Consider the following 19898-nt stretch of genomic DNA (forward strand, 5'->3'; position numbering starts at 1 on the left):
TATGAAGAGTGAGCTTGATATTTTTCGTCTACCGGCAACTCAGACCTGCATCGAGCGTGCAGCATGGGTTGAGATCCCACCTGTTTCTGCAATCACCGCAGGAGCTCCAATCGAATTCACAATTACTGGGTCAAATGATCAATATATCGATTTTAATGACAGCTATTTATATATCCGACTGAAACTCACCAAGCCTGACGGCGTAGCCCTGGCTGATGATGATATAGCTACCCTGATCAATTATCCAGGTGGTAGCCTATTTTCACAGCTAGACATTCAGCTTGGTGATAGACTTATTACTCAAGCTAGTAACACATATCCATACAGAGCATTGCTCGAATGTCTTATTAATTATGGGCAAGAGACATTGGATACACAATTCAGCACAGCCCTTTTCATCAAAGATTCGGCTGCTGCTATGGATGGGACAGCTCTTAACTCGGGTAATGCTGGTCTGGTTAAGAGACAGGTCTACACTGCAGAAAGTAAAACTTTGGAGCTCATCTGTCCCATACACGCTGATTTATTTATGCAGGAAAAACTGATGATAAATGGCATTGATGTGGGGCTAAAATTTATCCGCTCTAAAGATGAATTCTGTCTCATGTCACCCACTCCTGATAAACAAATCGGGGTGAATATACTTAGCGCAAGTCTCTATCTGAAGAAAGTTAGCATTTCCCCAGCTGTCAGACTTGCCCACATGAGGGCGCTAACGCACGCTAATGCGCGCTACGCCATGGATAGGGTTTCACTGAAGACAGTGACAGTCGGGAGAGGTCTCAGAATGACAAATCATGAAAACTTATACACTGGACAGATACCTAAATTTATAATAATTGCATTCGTTGATAACGAGGCATATAGCGGGAATTATGCAAGAAATCCCTTTAATTTCCTTAATCTCAACATTGAATTTATGGCATTATATTGTGATGGTCACTCATACCCTGCACGACCATTTATGCCTAATTTCACCACTGGCGAGTACGTCAGGGAATATTACGAGCTATTCCAAGCCACCGGTCGTCATTTGAAGGACCGCCCTCTCGCTATCACACGCGAAGAATATGGTAGCGGCTATACACTGTTTTGCTTTAACCTGGAAGCAGATGGTGCTAACACAGGAAACGTCAGCTTGATTAGAACAGGCAATGTGAAACTTGATGTCCGATTCAGACAGCCTCTGGCTCGCACCATCAACATAATCTGCTACAGTGTCTTTGACAGCATCTTAGAAATTTCAGGGAAAAGACAGGTCTTATTGGACTATTACTAGACCTGGACACTATGAACACAATGGAGATTGATCGGATTCTCAGGAAGAAACTTGCAAAAGGCGTGCAACTGTTGGGTGTACTACCCGCCGACGCACTTCCGCGACATGTACGGTCGCTTCCTGCTATGGTTATTGTTAACACCGACTACAGTGACAGGCCGGGACAACACTGGCTCGCAATATATATAACTGCAGCCAGAGAAGCTATGTTTTTTGACAGTTATGGCAATCCTCCTGATTATATGCGATTCCCAAAGGAAATAGCATGTTTTATAGATCGTAATAGCCGACATGTCACCTATTCATCTGTGCAGGTCCAGAACAGCGCCTCTGTCAGCTGTGGGCAACATTGCATATTCTTTTTAATCAACATCCAAAAAGGTCTATCGTATCAAAGTGTTATGAAAAAATATACTAGTGATACTCTGTGTAACGATAATATGGTATGTACCTTTGTAAGCAGAATACAGCCTGGATCATGTAAAAGTTATCATTTAAAATGTATACAATGTGCAACACCACAGACCTGTATGTGACATTTTCAATCAAATAAATCATATGAGACTGGAAACAATGCTGGTTGTGACTTTTTATTTTATTTTTCAATATGTACATAGGATATTTTGAGCATTATGAAAACAACAACAACAATATGATCATACATCATGATATGATATGATAAAAATAGGATGAAAACAACAACAATATGACCATACATCATGATATGATAAAAATAGGATGAGAAACAATAGCATGTAACAAAAAATGCTGAGGTTGTAAAAGCCTCACCCTGAATGATAGGATAAAAAATAGAATTTGAATGCTCTGTTTTCAATTAGAATCATTTGAATAAAAATAGAGTAAAAATAAAGTATAATAAAAATAATAAAAATAATAGAAAATAAATGGAAAAAGCATAATAATAAAGTAAATAGAATTTGAATGTTCTGTATTCAATTAGAATCATTTGAATAAAAATAGAGTAAAAATAAAGTGTAATAGAAAATAATAGAAAATAAAATGGAAATAAAGCATAATAATAATAATAATAATAATAATAATAATAATAATAGAAAATAATGGAAAATAATAGAGTAAAATAAAGTATAATAATGTAGAGTATAAAAGAAAATTCTAATAGGTACTCCATGAGTTATTAGTGGGGCTAAACATCACCCCATCAACCACCCTATCATCATCATCATCATCATCTGCACCATGCATTGTCTTGCTATACTCAAACAGACGACGGAGACTCCTATTTGTCACGGTAGAGGAGGGGACATTTATCTCTGCTAGTGTCTTAAGAAACTCTCGCCATCCTAATGGGCGAGCCGACTCTTTAACCAGCTGTGAGCCTGTCATAAACTTGACTAAATCAAATATGTGTGACCCCCTGAGGGGCTGGTCGTCAATAACTAGCTGTCCATTACCAGTCCATCTGATCCTATCCGATGCATTGGAGATAGCGTTCAGAACGTGTGAGGCCTTGTTTTTGCTGTGTGCTGGTATGTGCTGTAATACCTCAGTTATGGCAGCCGGTGTCGCATTGTTATCATTCACATGCGGTAATGCCTCAGCTGGCTCAGAATTTGGCATCAATAGTGTTAGAGTGTTCTTTTCGTTATCGGCCTGTTTCGCCAGAGTCAAATATCTATGTAAAATGTTTGAATATTTCACCGCTTTGCTATGTATATCAACGCTGGGTTCATCTAGGACCTCTGTCATCAATCGGTCTAGATCACACTGAGCCTTTGTTCTGATGTCAGGGGGGGCGCTGGGAGTAGCAGGTGGGCGTGTCTGGAGAGCCTTGAGCTGATTGTGCGGTACAAGGAACATTTTGGTGGTGTGCTCCATGATCAGCCTCGATTAAAAAGACCACTAATAATAGGAATAGCCGCAGCGAGTAAAGGGAATATAAAACCACCGCGTTGGTTAATCTTTTTCTTTTTTTTCAATAGTGTAACTTTTTTGTTGGCAAACCATCTAAGTAACGCTTTGCTTTTCTTTAATCTCTTGTGAAGTTTAGGAGAAAGTGGAATATTGCCTCTTAATAGGTTCAATGCAAGCTCACATAGTGCATTGATTAGATCATTGCTGGCTGTGGCAAGAATGGTCTTGCGTCCTTTGGGGGACGCCTTATAAAGATGCTGAAGAAGTTCAAAATTCCTATGTACACGAGCAGACATTTCTAAAAGAGCCTAGCTTCTTCCCCCTCTGGGCAGATAGACAACCTGTCGCTCGGGGGTTAACTCAGTTCTGAGTCTTAACAGGTCAGGTGTCGTTGGTTTATAGTCTATGAGAATATACCCATAATTACTTGATGTGGCATCTTGAAAGGCTTCCATAAAATGTTTTGAATTTTTGGAGTACATTTGACGTGCTATGATGCTTATTTGTTGTTTATCGCGAGGGTTTTTAAATAACACAAGATAATTAGTGTTGAGACTTATAGTGCGACTTGCCTTGCCTTGGGCGAAAAGATTCTGGACCAGATAGATGCAGCTTAAATTTCTGTGATGGCAGTATTTAGTAAATACATTTTGAACCTCTGAATTATTGACGGTGGAAGACATCTGATCATCAATAATTAGTAAGTTGCTCTTATCGGGGGGAAAAAGACTGTCGTCTGCTAAGGAGGCCGGAATCCCCTCAATAAAAGTAATTGGTCTAATCAGTAATAAATCATCGTATACTTTTTGCCAGCAGCCGTATAAAAAGACGATATTATCCAACGGTTGTGTAATCAGTTGGGGTGCGTTTTGAATAATGGCTTTCACAAAAAAAGTTTTTCCAGAACCAGACGGGCCAGAAATAATCATAGTAAAAGGATGCAACAAGCGTGCATCAAAGCCCCCCTGCATGTTGATGACATTATTAATATCCATATGGCAGCGTAGAGAAGTCGCTCAGAACGCGGCGTTTATCATAGACGACCTGAAGGCGTTTAACTAATGACTGATTGCTTAGCTGTAGCGATAATTTATGCCTCCTGATTCGATCAGAGGTTGTTCTAATAACATTAACTTCAGCATCCGTCACATACGCCTCCACTAGGCGTAAAAGGGAATCGTATGTGACAGCATTTTTATTTGCACTAGTATTTAGTGTGACACCCTTGCATTTCACAGAGGAACGGCCTGTGTTGGTGATAAATGCATACGATTTTGGACCCGTTGATACAAAGTGTGTAATGTACTCGGCAGGTTCAAGCTCGCTTGTCAATTGTCCTAAATGCTTGCCGAGTTCCGGGGTCCACTCCCCCTCCCGCGCTGTGAAAATTATTGAATCGGTATCATTATATAACACACGGGGACCAAGTTTATCCATTATTTCATACAGTTGCAAACGTGCATATGCGGTGGTCATCGCGCCTAGAAAGACATTAATATCCTTTGCCTTCGGGGCTTGACCGGTTGCATGTCTCCATTGCACAATAGCGACCTCATCGGTGAGGAAGCGGAATTGACTCACAATGAACTGATCACTGAACATTAGTTGTACAAAACGATCCTGTTTATTAATTATTTCACATGTATAGTGTTCATCTCGTAGAGAAAATCGTCCCCAAAGTGTATTCATAAGCAATTTGGACGATGCACGTAATGCAGGATTGTACACAATTTTTGTTTTGTCTAAAACCACACCTTCGACTTTTTGGTAGTCGACAATGTACGCGTCTTTCTCGGCATCCGTAGTGACGTCGGCTGGGAATCCACTCGCTTCCTGTTTACGTTTGAGAAAAGCCTTTACGTACCCTTGGAATAATTCCTTTGTGCGATGTTCAAAATGCCAGACTTCAGATATTGAAATAATACGATAACCTTTCTCGATCGCTTTATGTAACTCAAACGAAACCCATACGCCGCTGAGGGCTCTCTCGGTCTCGTTGTGGCTACACTCATCTTTAGAGAGCCCTTCTGCGCATGTGCGACAAAGAGGGAACATCAGTTTTCCGTGTGCTCTGAAAGGGAGGATGGGATGGAGCAAACCCCCAGGGGGTGCTATTACGCACTTGATGAGTCCGAAATAGGTCGAGATATCATCAAAATCCCTCGTAATAACTTTAGGATGTCCAAGAGGGTACTCCTTTGTGCTCTGTACATATGGATATAGAGAACAAAAGTCCACATAATGTATCGCTTCGCCGTTTTCAACCTTATGGTGTAATTTTAAGGCGTTTGTTCGCCCCCCATATAAGGCGTGGCGTGGGTTCAAACGCTCGGTCTCTGTGTAAGACCTCATGAACGCCACCACGGAAGCATCCGTGTGTTTCATACGGGTCCAGTCGCACTCCCATAAAACGATTACATTTAACCCGTGCACAGATTCTAGAGTATCTATTTTGTTGTTGAAAGCCTGGTACAGCTCCCCAAACGTTGCTTTTTTGTAGGGATGTGTGTCATTTGAAATGTAGCAGCGATCACACCCGTGGAAGAAACAGCCGGCAAATTCATATGCAGTATTAGTCTCGGGGCAGAACCCATCTAGATAATACGACCCGACTCTATGCTCGCCATGGTTGAGAGCATGTGTAATGTTGATATTCTGGCTATGAGCAAGAAAAGACAGCCACTGCATAGATGCAGCACTGTATGTTCGGTTCTGACCTGTATAACAGCCGTTATAGGTGAGCGCGATGGTGTCAGGTTTTAGGAATGCTGTTTTAAAAACAGCCATACATGCCCCGGGGAGCGTGACATAGCGGAAGGGGTCGACGTTGGTGCATTTGATGAACGCTTCCCTATAAAGAATACAGGCCTGACGTAAGACACGAACATCTTGTGCACAATACTTGGCCTGTTGTTTAGCAAAGTTATACACATAGCGCTTACTACTTTTATACCAGGTTAAAAACTTCTGTTTATCTGATTCGCGCATTGTACCATACCCAAACATCTCTTTTGAGGGGATGATCCCAATATAGTTTTCATTTTCTATTGTGTTAAATTTGTATGGGAAATAGCCTTTTAATTCAGCAAACCCTAAGGCTTTTGGGGTTTCAGCTAAACGCATGGGCAGAAAGCTGGCAGAGTCTGTGAACCTCTGTTTTTTGTATGGGGAAAAGATGGCTGTCAATCTGGACCCCTTAATAATGACAGAGGGAGTTAGTCCTTGAGACACCATGTGTTTTAATATTAAATATCCATCAAAACCACTACCATTATGAGCTATAAACGTGTGCTCTGCATAGCGAGGGTTGGAATAGAACTTTAAAAAATCACCGATACAGTCTTTACCACCGGCACCAGTGAAATTTGTAGCCTTGTCTGACTCAAGAGTCATAGATGATACAAAACTCGCTTCATGCATGCCTTCTGCATTTATTCTTGTCTCGATGTCATAAAATATATACTTTTCATGGTGCTCCTCTAGCGGAGTAGGTTGTATGAAGCAGGTATGGTCAGACTCTTGCGCCCCTAGTGGCACGCCACAGTGATTGCATCTTGTTGAGCTGCATATGTGGGCCGTATTGGGTCTGTGAATGTGGATCATTTTACATTGTGGGCAATATCTCATTTTCTCGCAGGGGGAGATGCTATGCTTGTCTCGTCTCTTGTGTGCATCATAGCAAGTCTGAGTTCGACATATACGTCTGCAAACATCACATTTAACACTGGGGCCCGCCTGGGTTGATTCTATGTGAGGAGGTCCGTAACAGACATTACAGATGTGTCTACATACATGTGAATAAGGCTCCTGATACGTCTGGTAGCAGTAGTCGCAGACATAACCACCCCCCAAGAATGCTTTATGGTTGAGGATGAGATAATAATGCTCGGCATATAGGTAAAGCCAAATTGTTTTTGGGTGGGGGACATCGGTGGTCATAAACGGGTGTCTTCGTTTAGAAGCCTCTTTGTGGTGGAAGATGATTATCTTGCTGTCAAAATGCCGTTCAAAAGTTCCGATATCGGCAAATGATACTTTATGCATATGGTTAAAACCCAGCTCAGTGAATATTTCTCGAGCTCTCTCCAATAGACTAGCGTTGTTTAAATCAGGGTTAAAATGTCTGGCTATAGCCATGCCAAAACATAGATTATTTCCAGGGCCATTATGGGGGTCATAGAGCCACTTAATCTTTCGCTCAATAATATCTTTATATTGTATATCCATCAGCCTAAGCCTACCACCCCCTTGCTGATTCAGTGCAACTGAGATAGCAAGTGATAGATCTCCAGAGATCATTGACTCATCATTGCTTTGAATTGCGTCTATGATTTGTTCCAGAAATTCCGGACCAGCATTGTCTCCGACTGTGGCGATAGTATGCACATCGGCAGCTAGGCTATCACCTGATAGCGTTACATCCATAATGCTGCCCATAGGGACCTCGCTGCTAACTAGATCAATTAACCCTGTTAATCTCTGTCTGACCATGCCAGGCACCAATTCGAGATTATCAGTGTTAATATCACGTAGATCTATATTTTGACGGTATATCCTAGCGTTGAATGCATCTATATGTCTAACGGTATAATCACTGGGAGAGATGGCAGCTGGGGGTTGAATCATAGAGTCTACAGTCGGTGTAGTGATACCGTCGTCGTCGTCGCGGTCTGGTGACACGTCTATTTGTTGTGGGGATGTAGCGACTGTCGCGGGTGGGGGTAGTGTGTCGGCATTTGATGACGTGTCGTCGCAGTCTGATGACGCTGCTATTTGTTGTGGGGGTGTAACGACTGTCGCGGGTGTGGGTAGTGTGTCGGCATTTGATGACGTATCGTCACGGTCTGATGACGCTGCTATTTGTTGTGGGGGCGTAAGCGTAACGACTGACTCTGATGACGCGGGTGGGGCTACCGTGTCGGCTGGGGGAGATGACGTGTCGTCGCAGTCTGATAACGCATCTATTTGCAGGGGTGTCCCTCGTGGATCGACTGACTCTGATGACGCAGCAGCTGCGTCATTTTGGGGTTCCGCGTGTTGATGTTGTTGTGTTGGGGTAGGCAAAGCTCCACCGGTCTGCTGTACAATGCAGCTTCTCCGGGGTGGTAAATCAGCTATGTAGCGTTTGATTATCCGCGTCTGTGCGTTAGCCCAGGCGCTAATGTCGTTATTATTATCCACCCCCGTAGGTAGGCCATTTTCTAAAGCATAAGCGACGCCTTGCTCACTCCAGTCTATTCTAAGGGGAGGGGCTTTATCAGAGTTGAAATATCTAGTCAATTTAGAGGGAGGTGTTGGATTATCTTCATCTGCATGTCGCCTACGCTTAGCCATGTTGGCTGTTTAATTGATCTCTGTATACATGGACTTTTTTAAAATGATGGTGATGGTGATAGTGTCATTGTTCTACCTTACTGTACTTTACACAAAAAAAAAAAAAAAAATTAAACATTCCTCAATTTTTCAAGCATGGAGCATTGTATATTCTGATGTATCAAAATTGTCTTCAAATTGGCATCAGCCGATGGCATCCACCGTGTGTGTGTGCGTCTGAGTGCTCTCAATGTACGTTCAAATCTCCTTTGAGAGCGCTGCACTATCCTATAACCATTTCTTAAACGTCTATACACGCTCTGTTTATCTGAGTCAGAGGTACCTGAGAGTTGTTGGGTCTTCTCGCGAGGTTGATGATCAGGCGAGGGTGTGGGGTATCGCGTTCTCGTCGATACACTGTGGTCTGTTGATGGAGAGGGGTGTGGTCGTGTCTGAAGCTTCCTCCCCCTCGTACTCGGCAATCCAAGCTAGCAGTGATTGGTCGCTGAGCTGTGGATCCGGTTCCACCCACGTGGGTTGGTTGTTGATGGTGTCTTCAGCTGTTGGGGCCGTGTGTTCGCTGAGCTGCACATCCGGGTCCACCCACGTGGGTTGGTTGTTGTTGATGGAGAGGGGTGTGGGCGTGTCTGATGGTGAAGGTTGATCCCTGTACTGTGCAATCCACGCGTTCAGTGTCTGGTCGCTGGGCTGGATGGTGGCATTCAACGATGATTCAGGTGATGTTGGTGGTGAAGGTCGATACAAGTCTGCATCGGGGGTCAGCGCTGAGCTGTTGGGGGTTGTCTCCTGGCTGTTGGGGGTTGTCTCCAGGCTGGAAAAAAATAAAATAGCGATGGATATAAGTCTATCTCAAAAAATACATATAGCCTATATATATATATATATATATATATATATATATATATATATATATATAATGATGGTTGTTATATCTGAATTATGTTTGTACTCACATATGGTCGATTAAATCTACAAAATCATTTGGATCCAGTCCGTTGTCCTCAGCTGTGACGTTATCAGATGGATGTTGTTTGGGGGCATCCGGGTTGTATCTATGGAAGTCGCGTGGTCTGCCTCTATGGCTGTCTGTCTTCGTGGATGTGGATGAAATAACAATTCCCCTGTGTGAGAACCCGTTCTGCGGGGGTAAAAAACAACATTTCAAAAAAACTGGTAGAAGTATGTTTACCATACCCATTTTTTCTAAACAAACTATATGATAAATATGTAAACAAACAATGTTTCATTCTCACCCTCTAGGTCTGTTAGCGATATCTCGTAGCACAGATCCTCGATTTAGATTGATTCTGGTCTGATGATCACCGTCTGGAAATATGGCATATTCATCTGAACGCCTGGTATCCACCAGTCTGGTCTCTGGATTATAGCTGTAAAAAGCTGTTTTATTAATGTTTTTGTTAATATAACATTGCATAAAAACAAGGCAAAGGATCTCAATCCGTCAAAACTCACTATTACTGACGCCGGTGGCCGTTAGTGTAACTGCAGGCAGCGTGTGAACGAGCTGACGCGCGGGCACCATACTCGCACGCGCACAAGCAGTTGCCTGGCAACAGCAGAGCTGTTCGTTGCTTTGTAACGTTAACTCATAAAAGCCACTTGAAAACGGCAACCTGGACAATTTATCGGTCAGATCAGCCTCGAGATGCCCAGGAAGGATTCTGGATGAATTAGGGGACGTTATTGTGGCATGTTTGGCCGTGTTTTGGCTTGCGTTGGCTGCGGGCAAGTCGATACTCATGTTAGCAAAAGCAAGGAAATAGCCTGCTCCCCCTGTATGTACGGTACCGTGTAATGCCTGGAGTTGACCAAACTGAACAATCAAACAATGTTTCATAAGCATAACAGTAACGTTAGGCATATTTAGGACTGTTAAATTCATTATCCACACAAGACGGTAACGTTATTAGTGGGGCTGGTGGTAATTTCTATAAATGTAAATTAATATTAGTTAGCCGCGATTAGCATCAAGCTAACATTACTAGTATGTGCAGTCCCACTGCAGTCAGAGCCTGCTGGCTGCGGATACTCATGTTAGCACAAGCCAGGAAATAGCCTGCTCCCCCTGTATGTACGGTAGCCTACCGTCAAACAATGTACCGTAAGCATAACAGACAGTAGGCTGACGTTAGGCATATTTCCGACTGTTAGATTCATTATCAACACAAGACAGTAACGTTATTAGTGGGGCTGGTGGTAATTTCTATAAATATAGCTAAATCTATTAGTTAGCCGCGTATAGCATCAAGCTAACGAATCACCACCGCAGCTAAATGCAGTCAAACAATAATGTTCCATGACCATAAGCATAACGGTAGTAACGTTAGGGTTGCATTACTTCACACAAGACGGTAATGTTAGCAGAGTTTCTGACCAGGTGGTCAGATACTTGTACTACGGAGTGACAGTACAAATCTTGAATCTTGAAAATCCATTAGCAAGCAGCTAACGTTATCTGGTCAAAACCACATTACAGTAGCTACAAGCAGCAAGTTCCCTTCATGAACCGAAAACACAGTCCTGACTCTAGTTTCCCCCCGATGTCGGTCACATTGCTGCTGTCTGGCCAGACGGGCTTCATTAGATAAATATTTATTTATTTAGTCTGGACTTTTTCTGGAGTCTGTGTTTTGTTGTTTCCTTTAGCTAGCAGCTAGCGACGAGCGTAACGTTAAAAGCTACTTCAGCCATTTCCTGTTAGCGTCTAGGACAAGAGACAAGCTCGACGTGAACGCGCGAGACGTCACATCCTCTAGCTGTGGTGGGAGATGCTCTCCACTTCGAAACAGGTTTTCCAATGTATCTTCTGAACGGCTGGTCTGAGAGAAACGCCCCTGGTCGGCATTTTTAAGTGACGTCAAGGCGCATTCACTCAGTGCCAATAATAAACACTTTGTGCACATTTATTTCTCGCCAAAACCAACGGAATGGGCCTTTAATTATATATATATATATATATATATATATATATATATATATATATATATATATATATATATATTAGATGGATAGTCTAATTAAAACAGTATTAAAACCAAAAATCCATTCTCACCGGTGAACGCGATGTTGGACCAGTGATCTGTCAGTGGCTGCTGCAGCGGTGATCTGCCAACGGCTGCGCTGTCTTTGCTCTGGCCGACCCGGTGGCTTTATACACGTTGTCAGGCTGTCTGTGTGATGCGCACAACATTGCAACACCCACAAGATGGTCTAGCTGATATGGAGGAAATGGAGAAGTGCCCTTTGGAGAACAAGTGAAATAAAGCATTTTTGTTCAAAATGGCTTTAAGCACAGGGCGAAATGGAGAAGTGCCCTTTGAGGAACTACTGAAAAAATGACTTTCCCAAGAAAGGTGTTTTTAAAACACAAGGCAAAAAAATGGAGAAGTGCACTTTGCAGAAGTACTGAGAAATTGATTTTTACCCAAAAAGAAGCCACGCCCCTTTGATGATGTAGGTGCCCTAAACCCCGCCCCTCGATTTTGGCGTTTTTCTCAAGTGTGGGTGGTGTAGGTATCCTATTTAACTACTCTTAGATTTACTTTGAACTAAAAGGTTTCTCAGCAGTATAAATTCTCATTATGCATCTTCAGTTTTTCTTCAAACTCAAACAACAAGACTTTTCTTAGTCTATTTTTTATGCATCTTCAGTTTTTCCTGTCAAGTAAACAGTTTTGCCAGAAACTCAATTGAATGGTTTCTCTCCTGTATAACTTCTCATGTGTCTCTTCAGAGACTTGTTCAACTGAACTACTTTCCACACATTGAACTTCAACAAACAAAGACGTTTCTTTGTCTACTTAAAAAAAAAAAAGTTTTTTTTTTTTTTTTTTTTTTTTCACGATATGAGATTTCATCTCAACGATACATATCGTGACGTTTTACTATCGCGAAATTTCGTGGGACGATATATTGTGACACCCCTAGTAATTACGTTACGGCGGGGCGGCGCTCTCTCATGTACGCGTGCTGCTTACTTGTCCCTTCTCCCCGCTGTAAAGTCTCTCTGGAGGCTGTGACTACTGCTGGCTACTAAAGACAGCAGCAATTAACTTACCGTAAATTCCGGACTATAAGACGCACCGGTCTATAAGCCGCGGGACCAAAATTGACTATTTTTTTCTTCTATAAGCCGCACCGGTCTATAAGCCGCGGGTGTTTTGATGTTTAATTACCATATGAAAGGGTTCGTGCACAGAGAGGAATGTCGGGAAAGCGATGGCTGTTTGGGGAAGCTCCCATTTATTAACATTTCAACAAAACAAAACAAAAGTCAGGTCACTAATCCCCAGACAAAATCACACAACAATAGGCTATATGTGCAGCAAACCTGTAACCAGAGAAGTCAAGTCACTAATCCTCGTCTTCCTCTTCTTCCTGCGTACTGAAACCACCAAAGTCCTCATCTTCAGTGTCGGAAACGAACAGGTTCAGGGTGGCTATGTCAACCACTCTCCTCTCTCCTTCATTGTCACTCAAAACCAACGAACTCCTCTTCATCACTGTCGGCATCGAACAGCCTCTGAAGCCTCTGACGGCCCTCAGCGCCAGCTGTGGCGGCGTCATTCTCTTCATCCCGCAGCAGTCCAGCGTTTTGGAACCCGTTGGTGATTGTGGATGTTTTCACACTCCTATAATATTCCGTGCTGAGACAGTTCCTCCTGCTGCACCGTCCAACGCCTCACCATTGACTCATCGATGCCCAGGTTACGCGCGGCTGCTCTGTTTCCCTCTTTTAATGCGAGATTGACTGCTTTCAACTTGAAAGCTGCCTCGTGTGAATTTCTGCGTACCTTCCCCATGGTAAGTGAGAGTGTTGCTTCTACTGCTCGTTCTCATGCTGTCGAGAACGAGCAAAGCTTTTTTTTGGTGAAAGAATCCTCCAGGGCGCTTCTTGTTAACAGTCCGAGTGAGTGGCAGGTCGAACGTCAAAGGCACTTCATCCATATTTATGATCTGCTCCGGTTCGATGGAATATTCCTTGATCTTCCTTTGTGTGAATTCGCCGAAGTTTGTGATTTTCTCCTGGTAGTCGGGGGAGGGAGTTGATGGCCGAGTGGCCGTTTGCTTACCGTAATTACCATATGTAAGTGGTCACGCACAGAGGGGATTGTCGGGATGGCTGTTTGAGGAAGCTCCCATTTACCGTATTACCGTAACATTTCAACAAAACAACATAACACAACACCACCGTTGTTTATTTTTACAGTGCACACAGTGTCCGCGGTGTGGTGAAAAGAGGGCAAGAGAGGAAATTAAAACAGAAGTGGATTTATAGTTAGAAAGAGTGCTAAAAAAGAGAGATTTTATTTGTATTTTTTTTTCTTTTTCTGAAAAAATCCATAGATAAGACGCACCGTTATATAAGCCGCAGGGGCCAAAAAACGGGAAAAAAGCCGCGGCTTATAGTCCGGAATTTACGGTATTTATATTTCAATTCAACACCTCCAAAAAGCACAGAGTGTGAGCACTGAGCAGCGTGTTGCACTGCGGGCTGTGCAAGATAACGATTACCACAACACACACACACACACACACACACACACACACACACACACACACTCACACTCACACTCACACTCACACTCACACTCACACTCACACACACACACACACACACACTCACACTCACACACAGACGTTATCACCGGACGCTGAAATGTTGCCTTTATAGTTCACATAACAACAAAACAACACATGAGGCCACCGAGTAGCTTCTGCTTCTTGGCTGTAACGTTACCAGTACTGACCGTGTCTGTCTGAATTTCCTACTAACTGCTGCTATCGCAGTTCTTGTTCCTGTTCCTGTTGTGACTTTGTGTTATTCTAGTACAGATATACCGTACCAAGCACGGGTGGTCGCTTAGACACTGCTAATATAATTATATAATTATGTCACGGAGGCACACGCTACAGGCAAGAGTAATCGAACCAAGAGTATCCCTCCAACAGAGCACCGAGTGCTCGATCAAAGTGACTGCAGGTTAGCAAGCAACAGCCAGGAAGTTAGGCTAAAACAGGAAGTTGGGTTGTTCTGCCTTCAGAGTAAAAGAGTAAAATTGTCACTTATGAAAAAAAAAAAAAAAAAAAAAAGGAGCTCTGCAGGGCAACAAATGTTTAGAGAAGTATAATAGTATAAAAAAAATCGACCATACCGATGTTGTATGGAGGAACCCCAGGGGAGCATGGGGAGAACATGCAAACTCCACACAGAAAGGCCCTTTTGACAAGATAGCCCATCTGGGCAGTGGGCACTGAGGGACACACCCTCAGCGCCCGCAGCGTCCCAGGCGGGAATCGAACCCAGGACCTTCTAGCTGTGAGGCAACAGCGCTACCACTGCGCCACCGTGCCCACCAGTTCCGACGGTGGTTGGGATGAATTTCCGACACAATTCTGGTCAGCTGTCGGCTCTCTTTCGTACTGAAGCGAGCCGTGGCAAACAGGTTCTGAAGCTGCCATGGCGACACCATGCTATGAAACCATAATGTAAAATTACAAGAGATTGTAATTTTACAAGCAAATACATCTGTGGAACTATGTTCCTGACAAAACCGGAAGTTCCGGCTATGTATTTTGCTTTGAAATGTACATGTACTAGGGATGTTCATTTTGAAAAATTCCCATAATCGAAAATCGGGAAAATTAACAATCAATTATCGATTATCGATCATATTAATAATTTATTTTTATTTTTATTATTATTATTATTATTATTTTTTTACAAAATGAATGCTTATGGCAGAAAATACGAAAGACAACGTGTTCTCCTCAATGAACTCTTTATTTCAATGTGTCTCCTCTCCAACACTCTGCTGTCCCCGGCGCATGCCGGTGTGAATTCCCCATGTTTAAAACAGTTTTGTTGGCACAAAGGCCCGTGCCCATCCAGAAAACTAGAGACTATATGAAGCTCCACCTCACGTTAGTCGGCTGTGCAATGGAGTGGGGCGAGGAGGAACGAATTCCCCCCAAACCTAGTCCGCAATTATTATTATTATTTTTTTTATAATAACAATAATCGATAAAAATTCCACATGATCGATTCAATTCCTTAATGATCAATTATCGATTTTCGATAATTGATGAACATCCCTAACATGTACATAAGAGCGTTTTGGCGCTGTTGCAATGTGTATTTGGTGACTTTGCGGCGGGGGTAGGTTAGCCTGTTCCACAGACTACCAGTCATTGTGCTAAGCTAACTAGCAGGAGGGCGTGTTGCTACTTTCTACTGCACGCTAGAGAGGAGAGCAGGGCATTGATCTTCTCATATCAGGATTCAGGAATATGGAAAATAGGTGAATCTCCCCAAATGTTGGTGTGCTCCTTTAAGGCAGAGGTTCTCAAATGTTTTTCAGTCAAGGAGCCCTTACAAGATAGAAAATATACCGGGGACCCCCTCATTCTGATTTGTGATTTTGGGCTAAGCTTAATCGTTTCCACGGTAACGTGCTTGACTTTTTAATTTGATAGGTTTGTTATTAGAATGTAATCCATGAACCATTTTAGATTTAAAGCATGAACTATTTTCGTTGAACTATGAAGATTTTGCACACATTACATTTACATTACGTCATTTAGCAGACGCTTTTGTTTTGTCCAAAGCGACTTACAATATCACAATTTGTCAACAGTACAGAAAACCACTATGCAACACAATCAATGACAGCCAAGATATTTTGATAGACTAGCACCATGTAGGAAGTAGTTTGAGAAGGAATAAGTAAAAAGTTTTTTTTGAATTAATTTTTTATTATTATTATTATTATTATTTTTTTACCTGAAAACTTTTTGCGGACCCCCTGGCAAAGTGACACGGACCCCTGGGGGTCCGCGGACCGCCATTTGAGAACCACTGCTTTAAGGAACTGGCTCCTGTCTTGATCAAGCTCCACCCGTTCTGACTCAACTCAGACAAATGGAAACGGAGGTGGCTGTTGTTCCTCTCTTCACTGAGAAGAGCGATGGACCACGACATTTACTGGAACCTACAGCTTCCACTGAAGGAGGACAGCTACAGGACGAGGGAATCCTGGAATACTGTGACTTCAGCCTGCTGAGGGCTCCTCACACTCACATGTGAGTTAGAAGAACACTTTAACACTTCACTTTGAGTGAAAGTAACTTTCAGGGAATCTTCTAGAGGAACTGACTGACTCATTTCCTGTTTGAGCCGTGTGCCCGCTGAGATTTTAGCTTCACTTGGACAGAAAATGGCTTCTTCTCCACCGTCTCTGCCCGAAGAGGATATCTCCTGTTCTGTCTGCTACGACATCTTTAAATACGCTGTGGTCCTGTCCTGTACCCACAGCTTCTGTAAAGCCTGTCTGCGTGAATGGTGGAAACAGAAATTAGTACGAGCGTGTCCGCGTTGTAAGAGAACGTGTTCCCCGAGTGAACCATCTGATGACTTGGCCTTACAGAACCTGTGTGAGGCATTCTTACTGCAGAGAGATCAGAGAGCTTCGGCAGGATCTGAGCTACTCTGCAGTCTGCACTCTGAGAAACTCCAGCTCTTCTGTCTGGACCATCAGCAGCCAGCTTGCCTCGTCTGTCGAGAGTCAGGAACACACACTGAGCACACATTCAGACCGCTGGACGAAGCTTCACGGGATCACAAGGAAGAAATTCAGAAATCTATGAAGCCCTTAAAGGAAAAACTGAGGGTTTTGAATCAGGTTAAAGAAAGCTTTGATCAGACGGCAGAACACATTAAGGTGCAGGCCCGACACACAGAGAGGCAGATTAAGGAGGAGTTTAAGAAGCTTCACCAGTTTCTCCAAGAGGAAGAGGAGACCAGGTTGGCTGCACTGAGGGAGGAAGAGGAGCAGAAGAGTCAGACGATGAAGGAGAAGATTGAAGGTCTGAGCAGAGAGATAGCAGCTCTTTCAGACACAGTCAGAGCCATAGAGAAGGAGCTAAGAGCTGAAGACGTCTCGTTCCTGCAGAACTACAAGGCTACAGCGGAAAGAGTCCAGCGCCCCCTGCTGGAGGAGCCACGGCTGGTCTCAGGAGCTCTGATCGACGAGGCCAAACACCTGGGCAACCTGAGCTTCACGGTCTGGAACAAGATGAAGGCGATGGTCTCCTACACGCCTGTGGTCCTGGACCCAAACACTGCCTATCCAAAACTGGTGCTGTCTGGAGATCTGAGCAGCGTGAAATGGGGAGCGCTCCGGCAGCTTTGTGAAAAAAACCCAGAGAGGTTTGACCTGGGCTTCTCGGTGCTGGGCTCTGAGGCCTTCAAGTCGGGCGCTCACAGCTGGGACGTGGAGGTTGGAGACAGCGCACACTGGGAGCTGGGCGTGTTGGCAGAGTCTGCCCAGAGGAAGGGAGTCATCAGGGCGGGCTTATGGACAATAGAGTTCCATTTTGGCGTCTACACGGCTCGCTCTCCACCCGACCAAGTCACCGATCTGCCCGTGAAGAAGAAGCTCCGCAGGATCAGAGTGAACCTGGACTGGGACGCAGGGAAGCTGTCCTTCACCGATCCTGATACCAACACACACATATGCCTCCTCACTGACCGGCTGTTTACTGACAGGCTGTTTACGGACAGGCTGTTCACTGACGGGCTGTTTACGGACAGGCTGTTTCCATTCATCGCCACATGGAACACCCTCCCTCTGAAGATATTACCACTGAATGTCTCTGCATCAGTTCATCTCTGACTACACATTTAGTGATGATGATCATGATCTACACAGTGTTGGGGGTAACTCGTTACAAAAGTAACATATTACATGTAATATATTACTTTTAGCAGTAAATTCAGTAATATAACTTATTACTTATAGGATTTCAGTAATATTATACCAGTTACTTTGTCAATAACTCAAGTTACAAATTGAGTTACATTTTATTAAATCAAAGCACATATTTAAAAAATATATAATCATTTCCCAATCAAACTGTTTTTATGCAAATAACCACTATAGATGACAATAACAAAGGAAAAGAATAACATTTAGAATTTTGGATTGTTTACACTGACTTCAAGGCGGTTGAAATTATTTTTCGGGATGGTTCCGGGGCGGCGATGTCATTCTGCTGCTGCTGTTGTTTTGGTGAAAGTAATGCAAAAGTAGTGTAATAAGTAATGAGTTACTCTACACAGACAGTAATATTGTAAAGTAACTTATTACTTTCAAATGAAAGTAACTAGTAATATGTAGTATATTACATTTTGAAAGTAACTTGCCCAACACTGGATGTACACAATAGGAATGTTCAAAGAAAATCAATCGTTCATTTTTTGTTTTGTTATGTATCATGTTGTCAATGTCAGTATAAACAAGAATATATCAAATCAGGGTTATGTGAACATACGCAACTGACAATTTGATCGGAATAGAAACAAAAAAAAAATAACAAAAATATGCAAAAAAATAACGGTAATAGATTGTATTTTTATCACAGCTTCTCAAATAAAAATCAAACACATTGCATAACATGAAATGACAAAATACTGTGCGTCATGTCAAAGTAGGCAAGCCTATGTGTTAAACTGAATCAGTGATTTCATTTAACCAAGGACCAAGGTTAGCTAGTGTCCAAAAGTACAGCTCTGTTTTACTCAGTGACTTGACACTATCTAAAAGGTCAAGATTTCAGGTTCAGGCTTCATGTAATGTTGGTGATTTAACTGAAGCTTTCTCTGCTGTAGCACTCATTCTGCTCTCTGGATAAGAAAATTACCTCAATGCTTCACATTTGAAATGCTAATTACTGAGTGTGTGTGTCTGTTAGCACTGTAACCATGAACCTGTACTGTGATTGTTTTCAACTACCTTTTAATACTGTTGCCTCTAAAACCAATAAAGAATGAAGTTAAAGGCCTAAGCTTTGTGATTTTGTTCCTTTAGAGAGGTTGACATAAACAGGAAGTGTGGTGTATTTCCTAAATGCTTCATGCTATTCAAATCATAGAAATTAAAAAAATACTGAAACATTTAATTTAGTTTGGACCCAGTGAAGTTCAAAATTATACTCAAAGGTGATATAAGGTGAAAAAAAGGCTATATATATTTGTTTTACTAATTCTTTGTGACAAATACTTAATGTAATACATCTTTGTGATGATAATAAATATTTAGCAACACATCACTTAAGCTGTAAGCAGTGTTGGGGGTAACTCATTACAAAAGTAACATATTACATGTAATATATTACTTTTAGCAGTAACTCAGTAATATAACTTATTACTTATAGCAGTGGTTCTCAACTGGTGTAGCCTCAGGACCCACTATTTTCCTTGTCATGAAGTCGCGACCCAAATTTCAGATTTTTTTTTAAACCACTCAAATTTATTGCACAAAAAATAGCGCATTAATTTAATACACAATGCCTTCATGCACTGTTATAAACC

The 19898-nt window shown here is 42.6% G+C and overlaps 2 protein-coding genes across 2 annotated transcripts in view; both read left to right on the forward strand.

Annotated features, from left to right (window-relative positions):
* LOC310800040 (calcium-transporting ATPase type 2C member 1-like) overlaps positions 1–19898 on the forward strand; it is a 183865-nt gene that overhangs the window by 39945 nt on the left and 124022 nt on the right. The gene's annotated exons all lie outside the window — the stretch shown is intronic.
* LOC310800241 (E3 ubiquitin-protein ligase TRIM39-like) lies at positions 16744–18201 on the forward strand (the record flags this gene model as incomplete). The annotated part of the gene is made up of 1 exon (XM_083662822.1): positions 16744–18201. One exon carries the CDS (start codon positions 16744–16746, stop codon positions 18199–18201), a length of 1458 nt encoding a protein of 485 aa, XP_083518948.1.

The sequence above is a fragment of the Poromitra crassiceps genome (assembly GCF_964638095.1).
Source record: "Poromitra crassiceps genome assembly, chromosome: 29".
Taxonomy (NCBI): Eukaryota; Metazoa; Chordata; class Actinopteri; order Beryciformes; family Melamphaidae; genus Poromitra; species Poromitra crassiceps.